Below are 17,354 nucleotides of genomic sequence, written 5' to 3' on the forward strand. Positions count from 1 at the left end.
TGCTGACCAATCCCTCACATGCATAAGTAACACGTCACCATCTGTTGTGTGTGGTCTTCTGCTAACGAGCTGCTAACATGGTTAATGAAGCTAATCAGCTCTTAACGAGGACAGAGGAAAGAAGAAGATTGTTATTAGACATTAACAAGCTCCTGTGTAACTAGGATGTCCCTCAGTAGAGTTCAGACCTTTGCCAAATGTCCCCTGTTAAAACCACTTTTAAATTCACTAGGTCTGCATCTCAACCAACACATATCCATATCTGATTGTTTTCTTCAAGATGCATGAGTTGTTATTCATATCACCAGGATGGCCGAGTGGTTAAGGCGTTGCACTCAAGATGCAATGGATTCAAATCCTCGTGGGTTCAAATCCCACTCCTGGTATTCTCCTTTAAACAGTCACTGAAGTCACAACCTCCATCATAGATCTGTGCTCCACAAACACAATAGAAAAGCTTGAAAAAGTAGACAAGCTTCTCCTCTGCTGACCAATCCCTCACATGCATAAGTAAAGGTCACCATCTTATATGCAGCTGGGAAATCCTGAGTGGTCTTCTGCTAACGAGCTGCTAACATGGTTAATGAAGCTAATCAGCTAGTTAACGAGGACAGTGTGAGATGAGAGGACAGAGGAGAGAAGACGATTGTTATTAGATGTTTCTACATTAACGAGCTCTGTGCAGAGCAGCTCTGCACCATGTGTAACTTAAAACGTCCCTCAGTAGAGATCAGACCTCGGCCAACTGTCGCCTTTTAAATCCACTAGGTCTGGAACTTTATCTGGATCTGCACCAATATCTTTCCCCTTAATATGGTTGATTGTTTTCTTTAAGATGTAATTATTATTAATATCACCAGGATGGCCGAGTGGTTAAGGCGTTGCACTCAAGATGCAATGGACTCAAGTCCTCGTGGGTTCAAATCCCACTCCTGGTATTCTCCTTCAAAGCTCAAAGCAGTTTGAACACTTGGGCTGAAATTAGTCTCAAACACAAGTAAAAACCTTGAAAAAGTAGACAAGCTTCTCCTCTGCTGACCAATCCCTCACATGCATAAGTAACACGTCACCATCTAATATGTGTGGTCATCTGCTAACAAGGTTAATGAAGCTAATCAGCTGTTAACCAGGTCGGTGTGAGATGAGTGGACAGAGGAGAGAAGACGATCATTAGAGTTTCAGTAAAGCGTCCTTCTTCCATGTCATTAGGACCTTTAGAGAAGTTGCAGAGCAGCTCTGAACCATTTCTTGCAAATGATCAGTCAATACAGTTAAGAACCAGAGAGCTGAGATGTTCCGAGAGTCACATGCTCGACTGCAGCTCTGATAGAAACTGTTTTACAAGACCTTGTAGAGGATTAACACCCTTATAGTCCTTTGTAAGAGAGACCATTCATAAAGGCCTGACAACTAAAAGAAGTAGAAACTGATGGTGTGTGTACATGTGGAGGATTTTGGGTGTGTGTGAGTGAGTGGTTTTTTGGGGGATTTTATAGCTCACTTTTACTTTATACTTTGCAGTCCTCCACCATGTACTTTCATAGATCACTTTAACAGCTCTACAAAGGGCTTTTAGATGTCATCTGTGTTTCAGGAGCATTATAAAGATAGCAGGCTGGATCTGCACCAACTCATATCCATATCTGATTGTTTTCTTCAAGATGCATGAATTGTTATTGATATCACCAGGATGGCCGAGTGGTTAAGGCGTTGCACTCAAGATGCAATGGATTAAAATCCTCGTGGGTTCAAATCCCACTCCTGGTATTCTCCTTTAAAAGGTCAAAGCAGTCACTGTGCTTAGTCATCAAGTCACAACCTCCATCATAGATCTGTGCCTCAGAAACACAAGTAGAGAAGCTTCTCCTCTGCTGACCAATGCCCCACATGCATACGTAACATGTCACCATCTAATATGGCGTCTACATCAACAGATACGAGGAAAGATATTAGATGTTTGTACATTAATGAGCTTCGTGCAGAGCAGCTCTGAACCATGTGTAACTAGAACGTCCCTCAGTAGAGATCAGACCTCGGCCAACTGTCGCCTTTTAAATCCACTAGGTCTGGAACTTTATCTGGATCTGCACCAGATTTCACACCCTCATAAATATCCTTCCCCTTAATATGGTTGATTGTTGTCTTTAAGATGTAATTGTTATTGATATCACCAGGATGGCCGAGTGGTTAAGGCGTTGCACTCAAGATGCAATGGATTCAAATCCTCGTGGGTTCAAATCCCACTCCTGGTATTCTCCTTTAAACAGCCACTGAAGTCACAACCTCCATCATAGATCTGTGCTTCACAAACACAAGCTTCTCCTCTGCGGACCAATCCCTCACATGCATAAGTAAAACGTCACCATCTTATATGTGGTCTTCTGCTAACGAGCTGCTAACATGGTTAATGAAGCTAATCAGCTGTTAACGAGGACAGTGTGAGATGAGAGGACAGAGGAGAGAAGACGATTGTTATTAGATGTTTCTATGTGTAACTTAAAACGTCCCTCAGTAGAGATCAGACCTCGGCCAACTGTCGCCTTTTAAAACCATTTTTAAATCCACTAGGTCTGGAACTTTATCTGGATCTGCACCAGATTTCACACCTCATGAATATGCCATATGGTTGATTGTTTTCTTTAAGATGTAATTGTTATTAATATCACCAGGATGGCCGAGTGGTTAAGGCGTTGCACTCAAGATGCAATGGACTCAAATCCTCGTGGGTTCAAATCCCACTCCTGGTATTCTCCTTTAAACAGTCACTGAAGTCACAACCTCCATCATAGATCTGTGCTCCACAAACACAATAGAAAAGCTTGAAAAAGTAGACAAGCTTCTCCTCTGCTGACCAATCCCTCACATGCATAAGTAAAACGTCAGCATCTTATATGCAGCTGGGAAATCCTGTGTGGTCTTCTGCTAACGAGCTGCTAACATGGTTAATGAAGCTAATCAGCTGTTAACGAGGACAGTGTGAGATGAGAGGACAAGGGAGAAGACGATTGTTATTAGATGTGTAACTTAAAACGTTCCTCAGTAGAGATCAGACCTCGGCCAACTGTCGCCTTTTAAATCCACTAGGTCTGGAACTTTATCTGGATCTGCACCAGATTTCACACCCTCATGAATATCTTTCCCCTTAATATGGTTGATTGTTTTCTTTAAGATGTAATTATTATTAATATCACCAGGATGGCCGAGTGGTTAAGGCGTTGCACTCAAGATGCAATGGACTCAAGTCCTCGTGGGTTCAAATCCCACTCCTGGTATTCTCCTTCAAAAGCTCAAAGCAGTCACTGTACTTTGAACACTTGGGCTAAAATTAGTCTCAAACACAAGTAAAAACCTTGAAAAAGTAGACAAGCTTCTCCTCTGCTGACCAATCCCTCACATGCATAAGTAACACGTCACCATCTAATATGTGTGGTCATCTGCTAACAAGGTTAATGAAGCTAATCAGCTGTTAACCAGGTCGGTGTGAGATGAGTGGACAGAGGAGAGAAGACGATCATTAGAGTTTCAGTAAAGCGTCCTTCTTCCATGTCATTAGGACCTTTAGAGAAGTTGCAGAGCAGCTCTGAACCATTTCTTGCAAATGATCAGTCAATACAGTTAAGAACCAGAGAGCTGAGATGTTCAGAGAGTCACATGCTCGACTGCAGCTCTGATAGAAACTGTTTTACAAGACCTTGTAGAGGATTAACACCCTTATAGTCCTTTGTAAGAGAGACCATTCATAAAGGCCTGACAACTAAAAGAAGTAGAAACTGATGGTGTGTGTACATGTGGAGGATTTTGGGTGTGTGTGAGTGAGTGGTTTTTTTGGGGGGGGGGGATTTTATAGCTCACTTTTTACTTTATACTTTGCAGTGCTGCTGCATCCTCCACCATGTACTTTCATATATCACTTTAACAGCTCTACAAAGGGCTTTTAGATGTCATCTGTGTTTCAGGAGCATTATAAAGATAGCAGGCTGATATTCCCAGCAGAGAGCCGGGCACTGTAATATATTACTGCTGCAGCTTCAGCAATGGACCCGGTGTCATTACCACCACTCAAAACAATGGACCGCAACGGAAACGTCTATATAGTCCTGTTCACATAAATATCCACCCCTCCACCGCTCTGCGCCGGGTGACATTGGTCTTCTCGGTTTGAATTCATGGCTTTTATTCTCAAGGAGACTTGCTGATGAGATCACGGTGACATGAGGTCACATCCACACGCCCTCTGCAACTGATTAATATTCATGTTTTATGTAGCTTTAACTCTGTAGTAATCATTTTTCCTGTCGCCCGTCCTCTCACTCCTCTCACTCCTCTCCTCTCCATCTCAGGGCAATGTGACCTTTTCTTGTGCTGAGCCAGTTTCCGTGGCCGTGACGTTTCCCGGCCCCCAGAGCTTCCTCCAGTTGCCGTGGGCAATGGCATCGGCTTCGGGGGGCGTGTCCGTGGGGTTCCAGTTCAGGACGTGGAACAGGGCGGGGCTTCTGCTCACCTTTGACCTCCCTGACGAAGGAGGAGCGGTCTGGCTGCACCTGAGCGAGGCCCGACTGCGGCTGCAGATCCAGAAGGCTGGCAGGGCGCCGCTGGAGCTCAGTGCAGGTCAGTTTAACAACTTATAAAACTGAAACTCATCTCAATGTCTAAGAAGTAAATTCTAACATTTAAAACCAAACATCTTACTTACAACCCAGGCCACCGAATAAAGCATCGCCATATTTACTCAGTATGAATTTACTCATCTCAAATTAGGTTTGTCCTGATCATCCATAGATGAGAAGATGTGTTTTGTTGACTCAAAATCTAGTTGCCTGCATTTTATTCTAACACAGAACACTATAATTCCACCAACTGTAATCTGCATCTAATAGTGTTTTCATCATCAATATGTCTGTATTTAATAAGACTTCATCAATAATTCCTTTGGTAAAGTCGTGCTCGGCTGCAAAGACAATAATATTTCCCTCAAATCCAAAGTGGTAACTTTCCCAAGAGCAGAAATACCAGATAGAAAAACTGCAGCGTCCTTGTAGAGTCCTTTGATTCCAGAAGGGCTGAGGATTGAGAAGTTGTTGTTGTTATAAGTTTCATCTACGTGAATTTACCCATTAAAGGTAAAACACAATACCAGGAGTGGGGGTCGAACCCACGCGGGCAGTTGCCCATTGGATCTTAAGTCCAACGCCTTAACCTCTCGGCCATCCTGGTGCTGTAAAGAGATTTGTTTGTGTTTTTACACAAAAACTACTCAACCGATTACCATGAAATGTTGGGGATGATCAGAGGAAAAAACAGATACGTTTTAGCTTTGATGGACGTATCCATTTTCTGGTCACCTCTCTAGATTCTCTTCTGTTATCTATTGGACAAGAGGGCAAAGTGCATCAGTAATGTTTTGTAATATTATTGGACGTTCCTCAGGTTCGGCTCTGAACGACGGCCAGTGGCACTCAGTGGATTTTACCTCCGAACGAGGACGTCTGACCGTCGCTGTCGATGAAGGAGAAGGAGGAGTTGCTCATGCCAGCCCCTCATTTCCTGTCAGCGTAAGACATCAACTCTTCTTCGGTGGTAAGAGCTTAAAAAACGCATCATCAGTTATTATAATGAAGAAAGATTGAAAGATGTATTTCTACTGAAATAACAGCAGGACAGAATTTATATTAATAACATAAATTAGAGCTCTGATGTAGTGTTGACTCACCTAATTGAGGTTCAGGCTCATTTGGCAGCAGCAGTGATAGTTAAGCTACAGAATATTATGATGTTACGTGTCTTTATTGTGATTACAGGAATATTTAACTGAACGAGGAATTTAACGACCCTCATTTATAAATTAAACACTTTATCCTACTTTATTTCTCTTTTCCTGAAGTCAGGGTCCAGACAGTTTCACTAAATGATGCCTCAAGTTTTAGTTATATTTAGTTTCTTTGGTTGTTGTGGAATAATAATAGTAAAACGGTGTTGTTGTCATAGACTTCACCAGTCAACCAAACTGACTCTTCTGGTTTAAATGAGCCCTGTTGTCTTGTTTTTCCTTGTAGTTGTTTCCAGCTGTTTCCAGTTGTTGTCAACACAACTCTCCTCTGCGACTGTGTGTGCACTGAGCCAAATTAAGCTTGTTTCTGTTTTATAATGAAAGTTTATCACTCTCCTCTCCTCCTTTCATCTCCCTCCTCTCTTTCTCTTCCTGTGTCTTTTCCTCTCTCTCATCTTTCCCCCTGTTTCTCTTTATTTCATTCTCCACTGACTTCCTCGCTGCTTCTTCTTCTTGACTCTCCTCTCTTTTGTTTTCGCTCCACTCTGCAGTTTTTCAGTCCCGGTCTGTTCTTTATCTGCTGGAGGCTCTTTATCATTCTGCACGTTCACACTTACACGTTACACAAACGCACTCTCACCGTCTCTTCTACACCATTAAATCGACTACAAAGGAATTTGATCGAGGTCTGACCTACATTTTCATGATTCCAGACACTTGGAAAAAATACAATCCACCACAGCTCAGCTCTCTGTGCGGTAAAACCCATTTACTACGGTTTCACATCTATTCTACTCTTTTATTTATTAACCATAGACTCTGAATAAAGATGGACGACACGTCTCCACTTAACGTCTCCTTCCTCTATCCAGAAATCAAGCCAAAATGTTCCATATATACGAACGCAACTATTTATTTTATTTTGCAACTATTTGAGGACATTGCTATTGGCTTCTCTTTGATTGGATCCTCACTGTTGTCCTTCTGCTCTTCATCCTCCCTCATCCAGGTTGTCCCGCTGACGACGACAATCAAGAGTGTACAAACCCCTTCGACATTTTCCAGGGCTGCATGCGCCTCCTCTCTGTGGACAACCAGCCGGTGGACCTGATCCTGGTGCAGCAAAGACTGCTGGGAAACTACAGCCACTTGCAGATCGACATGTGCGGCATCATCGACAGGTCAGAATCACAGAAACTATTAAACCAACCACCCTCTCTGCTGATGTGATCTCGAGCCAAATTCCTCTGCTAATCATTTTCAAACATCAGAAGATGAGAGGATGCATCCTGCTGAGTTTAGTGGATCTGTAAAGTAAACAGAATACCAGGAGTGGGGTTCGAACCCACGCGGGCATTAGCCCATTGGATCTTAAGTCCAACGCCTTAACCTCTCGGCCATCCTGGTTGGAAATATCATACAATTGTTTAATTCCAGATTGTAGTGATGATAAAACAAAGTGCTGAGAGAAATCCTGAACTTTGGTAAAGCCATGCTTGGCTTGCAATAATGTTTCCCTCAATGTTAACTATCCTACGAGCAGAAATACCGGAAAGAAAAACTGCAAAGTCTTTCCCGAGACATTTTATTTCAGAAGGGTTTGTTGTTAAATGTTTCATCTACATGAATTTAACCATTAAAGGTAAAACACAATACCAGGAGTGGGGATCGAACCCACGCGGGCATTTGCCCATTGGATCTTAAGTCCAACGCCTTAACCTCTCGGCCATCCTGGTTGGAAATATCAATAAGTTGTATAATTTCAGATGGTAGTGATGATAAAAAAATGTGCTGAAAGAAATCCTGAACTTTGGTAAAGCCATGACAGTGATATTTCCCTCAAAGCCAAAGTAGAAACTATCCAACGAGCAGAGAGGCTGGTTAGAAATCATGGAACTTCCTTCCAGAGTCCTTTTCATTCCAGAAGGGCTCAGGATTGAGAAGTTGTTGTTGATATAAGTTTCATCTACATGAGTGTAACCATAAAATACTAAGGTTATCAATACCAGGAGTGGGGGTCGAACCCACGCGGGCATTAGCCCATTGGATCTTAAGTCCAACGCCTTAACCTCTCGGCCATCCTGGTACTGAATGTGTTTGCTTCCTCGACAATTCATCAATCCACAGTGAAGACCTACAGACATACAGATAGACAGACATTAAACATTGAATATATAAAACTACTGACCATCCTGGTGCTGTACAAAGCATTTGTTTGTGTTTTGACACAAAAACTACTCAACCGATTAGCATGAAATGTTGTGGGATGATCAGAGGAAACAAATGGATAAGTTTGACTTTGTTTGAAATGGTGAAGTTGGGTAATAGCCCTGATGGACGTATCCATTTCCTGGTCACCTTTCGAGATCCTCTTTCTGTTATCTACTGGACAATAGGGCAAAGTACATCAGCTCCTTGACTGTTAAAGTTAATGACGAATACCAGGAGAGGGATTTGAACCCACGAGGACTTGTGTCCATTGCATCTTGAGTGCAACGCCTTAACCACTCGGCCATCCTGGTTGGAAAGACTGGAGAGTTGTTTAATTCGAGAAGGTAGTGATGATAAAACAATGTGCTGAAAGAAATCCTGAACTTTGGTAAAGTCATGCTCAGCTTGCAAAGACAGTGATATTTCCCTCAAAGCCAAAGTAGAAACTATCCCACGAGCAGGAATACCGGATAGAAAAACTGCAACGTCCTTGCAGAGTCCTGTTATTCCATAAGGGCTGAGGATTGAGAAGTTGTTGTTACAAGTTTCATCTACATGAATTTAACCATTAAAGGTAAAACACAATACCAGGAGTGGGGGTCAAACCCACGCGGGCATTTGCCCATTGGATCTTAAGTCCAACGCCTTAACCTCTCGGCCATCCTGGTTGGAAATAGCAGAAAATTGTATAATTTCAGATGGTAGTGATGATAAAAAAATGTGCTGAAAGAAATCCTGAACTTTGGTAAAGTCGTGCTTGGATGCAAAGACAGTGATATTTCCCTCAAAGCCAAAGTGGCAACTATCCAACGAGCAGAGAGGCTGGTTAGAAATCATGGAACGTCCTTCCAGAGTCCTTTCATTGCAGAAGGGCTCAGGATTGAGAAGTTGTTGTTGATATAAGTTTCATCTACATGAGTGTAACCATAAAATACCAAGGTTATCAATACCAGGAGTGGGGGTCGAACCCACGCGGGCATAAGCCCATTGGATCTTAAGTCCAACGCCTTAACCTCTCGGCCATCCTGGTACTGAATGTTACATCTTACTCTACAATTCATCAATCCACCGTGAAGACCTACAGACATACAGATAGACAGACATTAAACATTTAATATATAAAACTACTGACCATCCTGGTGCTGTACAAAGCATTTGTTTGTGTTTTTACACAAAAACTACTCAACAGATTACCATGAAATGTTGTGGAATGATCAGAGGAAACAAACAGATAAGTTTTACTTTCTTTGAAATGGTCAAGTTGGGTAATAGCCCTGATGGACGTATCCGTTTTCTGGTCACCTTTCTAGTTTCTCTTCCGTTATCTATTGGACTCGAGGGTAAAGTACATCAGCTCCTTGACTTTTGAAGATAATGATGAATACAAGGAGTGGGATTTGAACCCACGAGGACTTGAGTCCATTGCATCTTGAGTGCAACGCCTTAACCACTCGGCCATCCTGGTGATATTAATAATAATTACATCTTAAAGATATTCATGAGGGTGTGAAATGTGGTGCAGATGAAGTTCCAGACCTAGTGGATTTAAAAGGCGACAGTTGGCCGAGGTCTGATCTCTACTGAGGGACGTTCTAAGTTACACATGGTGCAGAGCTGCTCGTTAATGTAGAAACATCTAATAACAATCGTCTCCTCTGTCCTCTCATCTCACACTGTCCTCGTTAACAGCTTATCATTAACCATGTTAGCAGCTCGTTAGCAGAAGACCACACAGGATTTCCCAGCTTACTTATGCATGTGAGGGATTGGTCAGCACAGGAGAAGCTTGTGTTTGTGAAGCTCAGATCTATGATGGAGGTTGTGACTTCAGTGACTGTTTGAAGGAGAATACCAGGAGTGGGATTTGAACCCACGAGGATTTGAATCCATTGCATCTTGAGTGCAACGCCTTAACCACTCGGCCATCCTGGTGATATAAATAACAATTACATCTTAAAGAAAACAATCAGCCATACTGAGGGGAAGGATATTTATGTGAAATCTGGTGCAGATCCAGATAAAGTTCCAGACCTAGTGGATTTAAATCAACATATCATGATTTGTTCCTGTGCTTGTTGTCATTCACACGTGCATGAGTGCGTTATTGTTGCGCTGCTGTAAAAAGATTTCGGTGGAGTTGGGTTGATGGTCGGACATGTGACAAGTTCCTGTTGTTCTGCTGCCAGGAATTCTTGTTGGGGTGGTGAACTCCCATTGGTTATAAACCAGGGTTGACTGAAGCTTTTAGGGACAAATGTTCTGCATAACATTGGCCCATCCTGGTGAAAAGGTTGTAATATTACAAATACAGGAACATTTACAACAATTATGAACTCTCCTCTCGGCAACAAGCAACAGTCACACACTTATACACAAACATATGAACACAGCTGCCACACAGTCTCACCAGGGAGGCAGAATTTGCCTCAGTGGGTTTAATTAAATATCTTCCTGGTTCAACTTTTATCAGATTATTATTCAGCAGAATTCAGCTCCTGCACAGATCTGACGACTCACGGGAGCAGAATGAGAAAAAAAAACCAGCTTTCACTGTGCTGTAATTAGATTTAGGGATCATGGGATATAAAGTTTTAAAGGAAGATGGAGTTATAGTCTTAGCTTCCATATGCTTCTCTTGCCTTTGAGCAGGCTTTTACATCTGTGTGGGTGTGCAGGCCGGACGCATGGAGACCGGAAAACATCCTCAAACTTCGGTCTGCAGTCAGAAAAGTCAACTCGAGCTATTTCCAGAACACTTTGTTTCCTCTGCATTGACAGACAGAAACATCTGAGCCCTTATTATATTTTTCTTGTACTGCCTGGAAGCTCATCTGTTCAACGAGCACAGTTTGTCAAACAGCAAAACTGTCACAGAGACCAAAGAGAGGGAGGAGAGAGACGTGTCATCGCAGCACAACCGAACTCAAAGCCTTCCAGGGCCAATCTGAAAGCTTTTGAATAACTTGATGGATTGGTTGGACGAAGTTTTGGAGAAATTTTACCGACAGAAAGATTTATAAGCTTTTGGCAACGTGCTGCCATGTTCTTGCAGACTCAGTTTTAGAGGTGGTAGGAGGATTTAACAAAACCTAAAAACTGCTGGATATATGACCACGAAACTTTCAATATGAGACTAAAATTTCCATGTGAATCCCACTTTCATAACAACGGCTTTTGCTTGTGACCAGATGACCTTCAGATGGTGTTTATGCCAAAGGGTCAAGGTACATTAACTGGTTACCAGGAGTGGGATTTGAACCCACGAGGATTTGAATCCATTGCATCTTGAGTGCAACGCCTTAACCACTCGGCCATCCTGGTGATATCAATTTGTCATCATATCTAATTTTCCATTTTAGTAACAGAATAGATGATATAGAAGGATGGTTGGAGGACTTGACAAGTTGGCATGTACACTACCCAATGGCCCTTGAGTCCATAACGCTCGGCCACCATGGTTCTTACTTTACTTGCTCCTTGGTTGACTGAAGTTGTTGGTGAGATCCTGTTGTTGTTGTTCAAGGACACAATTATCTTATCTCTACAAGATTGTGAGGTAAACAAAATACCAGGAGTGGGGGTCGAACCCACGCGGGCATTAGCCCATTGGATCTTAAGTCCAACACCTTAACCTCTCGGCCATCCTGGTTGGAAATATCATACAGTTGTATAATTTCAGATTGTAGTGATGATTAAAACAATGTGCTGAAAGAAATCCTGAACTTTGGTAAAGCCATGACGGGGATATTTCCCTCAAAGCCAAAGTGTTAACTATCCTACGAGCAGAAATACCGGAGAGAAAAACTGCAACGTCTTTCCCGAGGGTTATTCCAGAAGGGCTGAGGATTTAGAAGTTGTTAAAAATTTCATCTACATGAATGTAACCAATAAAGGTAAAACACAATACCAGGAGTGGGGGGTCGAACCCACGCGGGCATTTGCCCATTGGATCTTAAGTCCAACGCCTTAACCTCTCGGCCATCCTGGTTGGAAATATCACTTAGTTGCATAATTTCAGACGATAGTGATGATAAAACAATGTGCTGAAAGAAATCTTGAACTTTGGTAAAGTCGTGCTCGGATGCAAAGACAGTGATATTTCCCTCAAAGCCAAAGTGGCAAATGTCCCACGATCAGAAAGGCTGGTAAGAAATGGGGTGCGGATTGAAAAGTTGTTGTTGATATCTACATCTACATGAGTGTAACCATAAAATATTAAGATTGTCAATACCAGGAGTGGGGGTCGAACCCACGCGGGCATTTGCCCATTGGATCTTAAGTCCAACGCCTTAACCTCTCGGCCATCCTGGTTCTGAATGTGTCTTCTTCCTCTACAATTCATCAATCCACCGTGAAGACCTACAGACACAGATAGACAGACATTAAACATTTAATATATGAAACTACTGACACAGAGTTTGATTGTGTGTCTATAGCTGACTCACACAAACACTAAATACAGAAGACAACAGAGCGGAGCGGTGATGGTGGTGTGAATGTGAAGTGGAGGTTCGGTGCTTTATGTGCGCGGCTCCCGCTCACTCTTAGATTAAAGCCGTGTGGAGATATCGAGGTTGAACTCACACTGTCGCAGGCTGACAAGCTGCTGAGTCATGGCTTTTATCTCAGTAAAAGGAAGACTGCCGATTCTGTGCAGTCATCTGTTTTCCACTCAGTGTTGCTGCCTGAGTTTGGGCAAAAACATGCACTCACTCACTGTCACAATGTGTTTAAATGACTAAACACACATTGTGTGTGTGTGCGTGTGTGTGTAGTTATCAGTATATTACAGGGAAGATGTATAGTTACCTCCGGTCCCATTGGAGCAGAGCTTCATCTTATACGATCGGATTGTTTGGGGCATTTTGGAGCTTTCGTTTGTGGGATAATTAATTTTACAACTCAGTTTGTTGCCGTATTCTCCGACTGCCACCAAAGTGAGGAGATTGTCTTCCTCCTCCTGCTGCACATGCCTGCTCTCTAATAAACCACTCAGTATTTATTGAAAAAGAAATCACATTTTTTATTGGCCTCCATGAATCTCCCACAGTGGCCGTGCAGTGGACCTGTCGGGGATTTGGAGTCACAGTCGTACATGTGTATCTGACAGCGGCGTGAAAAATGTGTGCGCACGCTGAGGCGGATAAATAGATGCTCGTGAATTTGAATGCATATTCCCCATTAATTTTTCATTTCACAGGCATGTTCCCTTGATACCCTCTGACCCGGGCATCCACTCTCCTCCTGTATGCATGTGCATTATACAAACACATTAGAACTCAATGTCTCACGTCACAGTTTACTGATTTCATTTTCACGGTCAACATAATGTCTCATGTGTTTTCACAATCCCCCATCGTGATGTCACGACGGTCACAGCAGTGAGATATTTAACCATAAATGCAATAGGAGAGATTCATTGTGAGCCGGGTTCATTTAAAGAACTTCTTCAAACAGTCTGGCAGAAGAGAGGATCCTCTCTGTTCAGAAGAAAAACTTCCCCTTTTATGTGAAATGAAAGAAAAATCTAAAGAGAGAAATCTGTGAAGTAATGAAATTATTCTTTTCATCTCTGTGTGGATGGGAGAGAGGTATTCTTAAGATGTCATCTTTCATTTGAAAGGCAGAAAAAATGTATTTTTTCCTCAAACCATCAACCGACCACAACGTTATTTATTCATATATCTTGTATTTAGCAGTATATTTAGTCCTAGGTTTTTCACATGATCAAATTAACAATATTACAAAAATATGAATGCATAACAAAGCTACACAAAGCTTTGAAGTAATACACAAGATAAAAACAGCAAAAATGCAGATAACTGGCAACCGACAGTCCCCTTGAAATTCAGTCGAGCCTTTTAGCTCAGCCAACAAACATGAAATCATAATCTCCCCTGTTGATTAAAAGTCAAACCATTTTTTCTTTCATGAAGATTCATTAATTATTCACTGGACAAATGAGAAAATGTCAAAAAAAATAACGATCTTGAAACTTGAAAAGAAAGGATCCAACATTGAAAGCCGTCCTTTAAGTCGTTTCTGCATTAAGGATCATTTATGTTGCCTTTAGATCAAGCGTCATTCACGCTGGTTGAAAACACAACGTCCACTGTGTGTGTGTGTGTGTGTGTGTGTGTGTGTGTGTGTGTGTGTGTGTGTGTGTGTGTGTGTGTGTGTGTGTGTGTGCGTGTGTGTGTGTGGCAGCCTGTGGGAAGAGCGGTGAGGATCGTAGGGTTCAAGTGAACCTATGATGAAAGTCAGAGCAAGTCCATGTAGGGATTTAAAAGTAATTAGTGAAAGTTTAAAATCCGACAGGTAGCCGGTCAATGCAGCGTCAAGGACGTCCAGGATGTGAGTGATGTAATTCTGTCTCGTAAAATGTCCAACAAGTCTGGCAGTGGAGGTTTTAACAAGCTGAGGACGGGAGACGGCCTTTTGGCCGAGACCTGAACACGGAAAATTACAATAATCCAGACGAGACGAGATGAAAGTGTGGGTGAAAATTAAAGCTGCGTTTCGTAAGAGGCTGTTTAGTTTAATGAAGCAGTTTGTCTCCCTTTGAAGGGTCGTGAGAGTTTAAAAGGTGAAAGGTTTCCCCCGTGTTACCGTGGCAACGGCAAATAGATGAACGCCATAATTAACTTTGGGATTCTTTGTAAACGGATCAACAGCAGAAACAGTGACTCCCCAATATTGTTTTTCCTTATCAGCCACTTTTCTTTCTCATATTCTAGTGTCATGGCAAAGACCAATAAATGCTTCAATCAAATTTTATAAAGCCACTAAACACTCAAGTTTTATGAGAATTTCACCATTTCCAACTTTCTCTCTCTCTCTCTCTCTCTCTCTCTCTCTCTCTCTCTCTCTCTTCTCTCTCTCTCTCTCTCTCCTCTCTCTCTCTCCCTCTCTCTCTCTCTCTCCTCTCTCTCTCTCTCCCTCTCTCTCTCTCTCTCTCTCTCTCTCCCCCCCTCTCTCTCTATCTCTCTCTCTCCCCCTCTCTCTCTCTCTCAGGTGTTCTCCCAGTCGTTGTGAACATGGCGGCCGCTGCAGTCAGTCCTGGACCATCTTCCACTGCAACTGCTCGGACAGCGGCTACAGCGGAGCGACCTGCCACAGCTGTGAGTCAGACCGACGGCGCCACATGACCACGGAACATAAACACCTCTGCTCTGGTCTCATTTTTATTGCTCTAACCACTCTGAGGCCATGTGGTGAAGGAAAGGCCTTTGGCTGAGGAGAGGAGGAGATAAACAGGTGGAGAGTGGGAACCTTTAGATATGGATTTGACTTATGTGACTGCAGAGGAAGCACCGGTGTGTGTGTGTGTGTGACTGGAGGAGAAGGAGGAGGAGGAGGAGGAGGAAGAGGAAGATTTGTCAAGAGCATAGACTGTAAATAAAAATCGAGGACGCGTCTTCACTTCCTCCCACTACCAGAGTTTTCCTCGACCAATCAGGAGTCAGTCTCAGCTGTCAATCATGACGTCTCAGCCTGTTTTTATATCATCAAATAATGAATCGTTTACTTAGACTCTTCAGAACATGGGCGAACGAAAACATTTACAGCGAACTGGCTGACACAGCAGCTATGAATTCACTTTATCATGGAGGAGGCAGGTTTATGACTCATCCATCAGCCACCAGGGGGCAATCAAGACGCTCACATTTGGGGAAAGCTGCGATGTCATCCATTTTTTATTAACGGTTCATGTTAGAGAGCGAGGAAGAGGAGGGGCAGATCAAGGTTTACTGAGTATTTGTATTCCCATCAGCCTTTGCTGTCCCCCCTCAGCTGGACTGATCTTTGTGTGACGCTGCTGTCAAAGTAAAACCTGATGATTTCCTCTCTGGTTGTGATTCAGTTGTGACACATACACAAACTCCCATAATCCTCCACAGTGCGATCATCCCCTCGATGTGTCGATGTCGACGTGACGCGTCTCGTTCTTTTCCTCACAGCCGTGTACGAGCAGTCGTGCGAGGCGTACAAACACAACGGCAACACGTCGGGACACTTCTACATCGGCGGCCGGCAGCGGACCAATCAGACCACAGCTGGTGTACTGCAACATGACAGGTGACTCTCTCTCTCTCTCTCTCTCTCTCTCTCTCTCTCTCTCTCTCTCTCTCTCTCTCTCTCCTTCATCCCCCCATCATCACTCAACGTTCCGTACGATGAACATTTACATAATTGTAAATGATGACGCTCTGATCCACCTTATCTTCCACCCACCGTTTTTTTTCTTCTTTTCTGTTCTCCTCCACCTCAGTGGCTCCGTCTTCCCACGTCCTTCTCTGTCTCAATTCTTCATGTCACTTGAATAATCATATAAATGTGAATTATGATGACACACGTCCTCGTTCTCTTTCTGCTGATCTTCTCCTTTCATCCTGTGTGTGGTGATTTGTTTTCTCCGTTCTGCTCCTATGGCGTCACCCGAGTGTCTGTGAGCCCCGACGTTCAGATTCAACTGGAAACGGTGTCATTTACATCGTACACACAGGATCAATATTCATAAAATGTACTAATAATTCATATCAGTCGTGTCTATTTATTCCCCAGAGGACGACACGTGGATGGTGATCCAACACAACAACACAGAGCTGACCAGAGTCCGACCCTCTCCAGACGTGAACCAGCATTTAGTTCACTTCGACTACTCGTCACGCGAGGAGCAGCTGTCGGCCGTCATCAGCCAATCACAGCACTGCGAACAGGAGCTGGCCTACCGCTGCAGGAAGTCCCGCCTCCTGAACACCCCAGGTGAGGGACGTGTTTGTCACTTTCCCGGGCCTCATCTTCCCAGCTAGGGATTCTAACCTGCAACTTTTAAGCTCTTTTTTTCAACGTGAAATGTGTTGGTCGATGTTTGGCTTCACTTCTGAGCTCGAGCTCGTTCTCTGCCAGACGAGATAAACACCAGCGAATGAGTTGTTTTATTCTTTATTGATTCATTTTGTCAGTGTCGGTTAAAAACAAGCACGGAATAAAAAAACACCCTGAAAAGCTGATGAATTTAAATCCTCCTCTGATGGAGTCAAGGTTTTTTTTTCATTTTTTGAGTCCGTGTTTGTAATTATACTCCACATTTCAAAAGCAGATCTCACTTTTTAATCTAATCTAATCTAAACCCTATTAATCTTTTAATCTCTTTATAATCTTATCTCAGAGAAACAGCCCTGCAGCATTTCATTTCTCCCCCTGTTCCTTAAAGCCCCTCGAGTGTCCTTAAACAAGAAAATACTATAAAACACGAGCTTGTTCTTAATTGACTTGTTGGATGAAGTATAAGAGTTAATGAAAGTTTGGTTCTTCTCAGTCACAAAGAATCAAATCGCTGCGCTCGGCGCCTCTAACTCTCACGAATGATTTT

General features: G+C 42.9%; 1 protein-coding gene and 19 non-coding genes across 20 annotated transcripts in view; 7 read left to right on the forward strand and 13 right to left on the reverse strand.

Moving 5' to 3' along the window:
* LOC118118431 (contactin-associated protein-like 4) overlaps positions 1 to 17,354 on the forward strand; it is a 72,275-nt gene that overhangs the window by 36,884 nt on the left and 18,037 nt on the right. The window contains 7 exon segments of the mRNA XM_035171651.2: positions 4,341 to 4,608; positions 5,428 to 5,577; positions 6,777 to 6,948; positions 14,993 to 15,099; positions 15,940 to 16,003; positions 16,005 to 16,057; positions 16,544 to 16,744. Of these exon segments, the coding sequence (XP_035027542.2) occupies positions 4,341 to 4,608; positions 5,428 to 5,577; positions 6,777 to 6,948; positions 14,993 to 15,099; positions 15,940 to 16,003; positions 16,005 to 16,057; positions 16,544 to 16,744 (1,015 nt within the window).
* Positions 304 to 386, forward strand: trnal-caa. Its single transcript has one exon. It is a non-coding gene; the product is annotated as a tRNA-Leu (tRNA).
* Positions 856 to 938, forward strand: trnal-caa. The gene has a single exon. It is a non-coding gene; the product is annotated as a tRNA-Leu (tRNA).
* On the forward strand, positions 1,685 to 1,767 carry trnal-caa. Its single transcript has one exon. It is a non-coding gene; the product is annotated as a tRNA-Leu (tRNA).
* Positions 2,170 to 2,252, forward strand: trnal-caa. Its single transcript has one exon. It is a non-coding gene; the product is annotated as a tRNA-Leu (tRNA).
* trnal-caa lies at positions 2,665 to 2,747 on the forward strand. The gene has a single exon. It is a non-coding gene; the product is annotated as a tRNA-Leu (tRNA).
* trnal-caa lies at positions 3,190 to 3,272 on the forward strand. Its single transcript has one exon. It is a non-coding gene; the product is annotated as a tRNA-Leu (tRNA).
* Positions 5,132 to 5,214, reverse strand: trnal-uaa. The gene has a single exon. It is a non-coding gene; the product is annotated as a tRNA-Leu (tRNA).
* Positions 7,092 to 7,174, reverse strand: trnal-uaa. The gene has a single exon. It is a non-coding gene; the product is annotated as a tRNA-Leu (tRNA).
* trnal-uaa lies at positions 7,421 to 7,503 on the reverse strand. The gene has a single exon. It is a non-coding gene; the product is annotated as a tRNA-Leu (tRNA).
* On the reverse strand, positions 7,771 to 7,853 carry trnal-uaa. Its single transcript has one exon. It is a non-coding gene; the product is annotated as a tRNA-Leu (tRNA).
* Positions 8,207 to 8,289, reverse strand: trnal-caa. The gene has a single exon. It is a non-coding gene; the product is annotated as a tRNA-Leu (tRNA).
* trnal-uaa lies at positions 8,564 to 8,646 on the reverse strand. The gene has a single exon. It is a non-coding gene; the product is annotated as a tRNA-Leu (tRNA).
* trnal-uaa lies at positions 8,926 to 9,008 on the reverse strand. The gene has a single exon. It is a non-coding gene; the product is annotated as a tRNA-Leu (tRNA).
* trnal-caa lies at positions 9,361 to 9,443 on the reverse strand. Its single transcript has one exon. It is a non-coding gene; the product is annotated as a tRNA-Leu (tRNA).
* trnal-caa lies at positions 9,828 to 9,910 on the reverse strand. The gene has a single exon. It is a non-coding gene; the product is annotated as a tRNA-Leu (tRNA).
* trnal-caa lies at positions 11,217 to 11,299 on the reverse strand. Its single transcript has one exon. It is a non-coding gene; the product is annotated as a tRNA-Leu (tRNA).
* On the reverse strand, positions 11,545 to 11,627 carry trnal-uaa. Its single transcript has one exon. It is a non-coding gene; the product is annotated as a tRNA-Leu (tRNA).
* trnal-uaa lies at positions 11,883 to 11,966 on the reverse strand. The gene has a single exon. It is a non-coding gene; the product is annotated as a tRNA-Leu (tRNA).
* trnal-uaa lies at positions 12,207 to 12,289 on the reverse strand. The gene has a single exon. It is a non-coding gene; the product is annotated as a tRNA-Leu (tRNA).

The sequence above is a fragment of the Hippoglossus stenolepis genome, chromosome 11, assembly GCF_022539355.2.
Source record: "Hippoglossus stenolepis isolate QCI-W04-F060 chromosome 11, HSTE1.2, whole genome shotgun sequence".
NCBI classification, from domain to species: domain Eukaryota; kingdom Metazoa; phylum Chordata; class Actinopteri; order Pleuronectiformes; family Pleuronectidae; genus Hippoglossus; species Hippoglossus stenolepis.